The sequence below is a fragment of the Chiloscyllium punctatum genome, unplaced genomic scaffold (assembly GCF_047496795.1).
Source record: "Chiloscyllium punctatum isolate Juve2018m unplaced genomic scaffold, sChiPun1.3 scaffold_700, whole genome shotgun sequence".
NCBI lineage: Eukaryota > Metazoa > Chordata > Chondrichthyes > Orectolobiformes > Hemiscylliidae > Chiloscyllium > Chiloscyllium punctatum.
In genome coordinates, this window is record NW_027310434.1 from 27,589 (window position 1) to 32,588 (window position 5,000).

The 5,000-nt window shown below is 66.2% G+C and overlaps 1 protein-coding gene across 1 annotated transcript in view; it reads left to right on the top strand.

Annotated features, from left to right (window-relative positions):
- LOC140473735 (CXXC-type zinc finger protein 1-like) overlaps positions 1-5,000 on the top strand; it is a gene marked incomplete at its 5' end in the record, with an annotated part of 31,119 nt that overhangs the window by 10,340 nt on the left and 15,779 nt on the right. Inside the window, 2 exon segments of the mRNA XM_072567633.1 lie at positions 419-499; positions 501-530. Coding sequence (XP_072423734.1) covers positions 419-499; positions 501-530 — 111 coding nt within the window.

Sequence of the window (5,000 nt, forward strand, 5' to 3'; positions counted from 1 at the left end):
TTTGGGGTCCATTGGGGACGGTGTAGGAGTGGGAGGGAACGGGGAAGGGGTTTGGGGCCATTGGGGACGGTGTAGAGTGGGAGTGAACGGGGAAGGGGTTTGGGGTCCATTGGGGACGGTGTAGAGCGGGAGGGAACGGGGAAGGGGTTTGGGGTCCATTGGGGACGGTGTAGAGTGGGAGTGATCGGGGAAGGGGTTTGGGGTCCATTGGGGACGGTGTAGAGTGGGAGTGATCGGGGGAAGGGGTTTGGGGGTCCATTGGGGACGGTGTAGAGTGGGAGGGAACGGGGAAGGGGTTTGGGGTCCATTGGGGACGGTGTGGAGTGGGAGTGATCGGGGAAGGGGTTTGGGGTCCATTGGGGACGGTGTGGAGTCCTGTCTGTGTCACTCCCAGTTGTGTGCTGTCCTGTTTTGGCAGGTGAATGAAGGCGACAGTGAAGAGGCAGATTTCCAAATTTTCTGTGTTTCTTGTGGCCATCCAATTAACCCCAAGACGGCCCTTGAAGCACATGGAGCGCTGCTATGCAAAGGTACAGCACCCTGTGTCTCAGCGGAGGGGCATCACTGTCAATTCTCTGTCTCATCCCATTCTCGACATCACACAGGAACACGAGGCCATTCAGCCCCTCCTCCTCCTCCAGCCTGTTACACGGGGACAGGAGGCCATTCAGCCCCTCCTCCTCCTCCAGCCTGTTACACAGGAACAGGAGGCCATTCAGCCCCTCCTCCTCCTCCAGCCTGTTACACAGGAACAGGAGGCCATTCAGCCCCCCCTCCTCCTCCAGCCTGTTACACGGGAACAGGAGGCCATTCAGCCCCTCCTCCTCCTCCAGCCTGTTCCCCAGGTGGATGGTGGGAGATGTGACTGGAGAGACAGCGATCTGAATTTGAACCGGGAGTGTGGGGGGGGTGGGGTTTGTGCTCATTCGGATGTGGGTACAAACGACATGGGGCGAACCTCTCCCCGCCCCTGCCAAACCCCCCCACCATGTCCGAGTCTCCCTGGCCTTGAGGGGGGGGGGGGGGGGGGTGTGAGGTCCCAGTCCTGTGCAGGTTTCTGGGTCCCACGTGGATCTCCGGAACACGCGACGCTTCAGCTGACCGCTGCTGGTGTTGGGGGATGGCGGGGTGGGGTTAGAGGATGGGTATCCCGCAGCGAGTAACCACCCCGTCCTCACTCTCTTTCCCCCCCCCACACACCCCTAAAGGCCTGTCCCACCATCGACAAGGGCCCAAGTCAGGGAGGGTGAGGGTCCACACTCCCTTCCCCACTCGCCCTGGACGGGGGGGCAGCTCCGAGAACACTCGAGGAGTCACGAGAGAAGGGGCTCCCCGTCGTGTCCAAGGTTTGGGGAGGGGTGGGGGAGTGGGCGGTGTGTGTCAGGGTGGGAGGAGGGGGCTCAGTTAACGCGAGCCCCTTCACCGCCACGGCTCCGTGATCGCACTCGTCACTTTCGCCATCTCTCTCTCTCACTCTCACCCCGTCTCTCTCTCTCTCTCTCCCCCGTCTCTCTCTCTCTCTCTCTCTCTCTCTCTGTCTCTCTCTGTCTCTCTCTCTCTCTCTCTCACTCTCACACCCCTCCTCTCTCCCCCCGTCTCTCTCTCTCTCTCTCTCCGTCTCTCTCCCCCCGTCTCTCTCTCCCCCCGTCTCTCTCTCCCCCCGTCTCTCTCTCCCCCCGTCTCTCTCTCCCCCCGTCTCTCTCTCCCCCCGTCTCTCTCTCCCCCCGTCTCTCTCTCCCTCCCCCGTCTCTCTCTCCCCCCGTCTCTCTCTCCCCCCCGTCTCTCTCTCCCCCCGTCTCTCTCTCCCCCCGTCTCTCTCTCCCCCCGTCTCTCTCTCCCCCCGTCTCTCTCTCCCCCCCGTCTCTCTCTCCCCCCGTCTCTCTCTCCCCCCGTCTCTCTCTCCCCCCGTCTCTCTCTCCCCCCCGTCTCTCTCTCCCCCCGTCTCTCTCTCCCCCCGTCTCTCTCTCCCCCCCGTCTCTCTCTCCCCCCGTCTCTCTCTCCCCCCGTCTCTCTCTCCCCCCGTCTCTCTCTCCCCCCGTCTCTCTCTCCCCCGTCTCTCTCTCCCCCCGTCTCTCTCTCCCCCCGTCTCTCTCTCCCCCCGTCTCTCTCTCCCCCCGTCTCTCTCTCCCCCGTCTCTCTCTCCCCCCCGTCTCTCTCTCCCCCCGTCTCTCTCTCCCCCCGTCTCTCTCTCCCCCCGTCTCTCTCTCCCCCCGTCTCTCTCTCCCCCCGTCTCTCTCTCCCCCCCGTCTCTCTCTCCCCCCGTCTCTCTCTCCCCCGTCTCTCTCTCCCCCCGTCTCTCTCTCCCCCCGTCTCTCTCTCCCCCCGTCTCTCTCTCCCCCCGTCTCTCTCTCCCCCCGTCTCTCTCTCCCCCCGTCTCTCTCTCCCCCTCCCCCGTCTCTCTCTCCCCCCGTCTCTCTCTTCCCCCCGTCTCTCTCTCCCCGTCTCTCTCTCCCCCCGTCTCTCTCTCCCCCCGTCTCTCTCTCCCCCCGTCTCTCTCTCCCCCCGTCTCTCTCTCCCCCCGTCTCTCTCTCCCCCCGTCTCTCTCTCCCCCCGTCTCTCTCTCCCCCCGTCTCTCTCTCCCCCCGTCTCTCTCTCCCCCCCGTCTCTCTCTCTCCCCCCGTCTCTCTCTCCCCCCCGTCTCTCTCTCCCCCCGTCTCTCTCTCCCCCCGTCTCTCTCTCCCCCCGTCTCTCTCTCCCCCCGTCTCTCTCTCCCCCCGTCTCTCTCTCCCCCCGTCTCTCTCTCCCCCCCGTCTCTCTCTCCCACCCGTCTCTCTCTCCCCCCGTCTCTCTCTCCCCCCGTCTCTCTCTCCCCCCGTCTCTCTCTCCCCCCGTCTCTCTCTCCCCCCGTCTCTCTCTCCCCCCGTCTCTCTCTCCCCCCGTCTCTCTCTCCCCCCGTCTCTCTCTCCCCCCGTCTCTCTCTCCCCCCGTCTCTCTCTCCCCCCGTCTCTCTCTCCCCCCGTCTCTCTCTCCCCCCGTCTCTCTCTCCCCCGTCTCTCTCTCCCCCCCGTCTCTCTCTCCCCCCGTCTCTCTCTCCCCCCGTCTCTCTCTCCCCCCGTCTCTCTCTCTCCCCCCGTCTCTCTCTCCCCCCGTCTCTCTCTCCCCCCGTCTCTCTCTCCCCCCGTCTCTCTCTCCCCCGTCTCTCTCTCCCCCCGTCTCTCTCTCCCCCAGTCTCTCTCTCCCCCCCGTCTCTCTCTCCCCCGTCTCTCTCTCCCCCCGTCTCTCTCTCCCCCCGTCTCTCTCTCCCCCCGTCTCTCTCTCCCCCCGTCTCTCTCTCCCCCCGTCTCTCTCTCCCCCCGTCTCTCTCTCCCCCCGTCTCATCTCTCCCCCCGTCTCTCTCTCCCCCCGTCTCTCTCTCCCCCCGTCTCTCTCTCCCCCCGTCTCTCTCTCCCCCCGTCTCTCTCTCCCCCCGTCTCTCTCTCCCCCCGTCTCTCTCTCCCCCCCGTCTCTCTCTCCCCCCGTCTCTCTCTCCCCCCGTCTCTCTCTCCCCCCGTCTCTCTCTCCCCCCGTCTCTCTCTCCCCCCGTCTCTCTCTCCCCCGTCTCTCTCTCCCCCCGTCTCTCTCTCCCCCCGTCTCTCTCTCCCCCCGTCTCTCTCTCCCCCCCGTCTCTCTCTCCCCCCGTCTCTCTCTCCCCCCGTCTCTCTCTCCCCCCGTCTCTCTCTCCCCCCGTCTCTCTCTCCCCCCGTCTCTCTCTCCCCCCGTCTCTCTCTCCCCCCGTCTCTCTCTCCCCCCGTCTCTCTCTCCCCCCGTCTCTCTCTCCCCCGTCACTCTCTCCCCCCGTCTCTCTCTCCCCCCGGTCTCTCTCTCCCCCCGTCTCTCTCTCCCCCCGTCTCTCTCTCCCCCCTGTCTCTCTCTCCCCCCGTCTCTCTCTCCCCCCGTCTCTCTCTCCCCCCGTCTCTCTCTCCCCCCGTCTCTCTCTCCCCCCGTCTCTCTCTCTCCCCCCGTCTCTCTCTCCCCCCGTCTCTCTCTCCCCCCGTCTCTCTCTCCCCCCGTCTCTCTCTCCCCCCGTCTCTCTCTCCCCCCGTCTCTCTCTCCCCCCGTCTCTCTCTCCCCCCGTCTCTCTCTCCCCCCGTCTCTCTCTCCCCCGTCTCTCTCTCCCCCCCGTCTCTCTCTCCCCCCGTCTCTCTCTCCCCCCGTCTCTCTCTCCCCCGTCTCTCTCTCCCCCGTCTCTCTCTCCCCCCGTCTCTCTCTCCCCCCGTCTCTCTCTCCTCCCCCCCCGTCTCTCTCTCCCCCCGTCTCTCTCTCCCCCCGTCTCTCTCTCCCCCCGTCTCTCTCATCCCCCCGTCTCTCTCTCCCCCCGTCTCTCTCTCCCCCCGTCTCTCTCTCCCCCCGTCTCTCTCTCCCCCGTCTCTCTCTCCCCCCCGTTCTCTCTCTCCCCTCCCCCCCCGTCTCTCTCTCCCCCCCGTCTCTCTCTCCCCCGTCTCTCTCTCCCCCCGTCTCTCTCTCCCCCGTCTCTCTCTCCCCCCGTCTCTCTCTCCCCCGTCTCTCTCTCCCTCTCCCCGTCTCTCTCTCCCCCCCCGTCTCTCTCTCCCCCCCGTCTCTCTCTCCCCCGTCTCTCTCTCCCCCCGTCTCTCTCTCCCCCCCGTCTCTCTCTCCCCCCCGTCTCTCTCTCCCCCCGTCTCTCTCTCCCCCGTCTCTCTCTCCCCCCCGTCTCTCTCTCCCCCCGTCTCTCTCTCCCCCGTCTCTCTCTCCCCCCGTCTCTCTCTCCCCCCGTCTCTCTCTCCCCCCGTCTCTCTCTCCCCCCGTCTCTCTCTCCCCCCCGTCTCTCTCTCCCCCCGTCTCTCTCTCCCCCCGTCTCTCTCTCCCCCCGTCTCTCTCTCCCCCCGTCTCTCTCTCCCCCGTCTCTCTTCCCCCCGTCTCTCTCTCCCCCCGTCTCTCTCTCCCCCCGTCTCTCTCTCCCCCCGTCTCTCTCTCCCCCCGTCTCTCTCTCCCCCGTCTCTCTCTCTCCCCCGTCTCTCTCTCCCCCCGTCTCTCTCTCCCCCCGTCTCTCTCTCCCCCCGTCT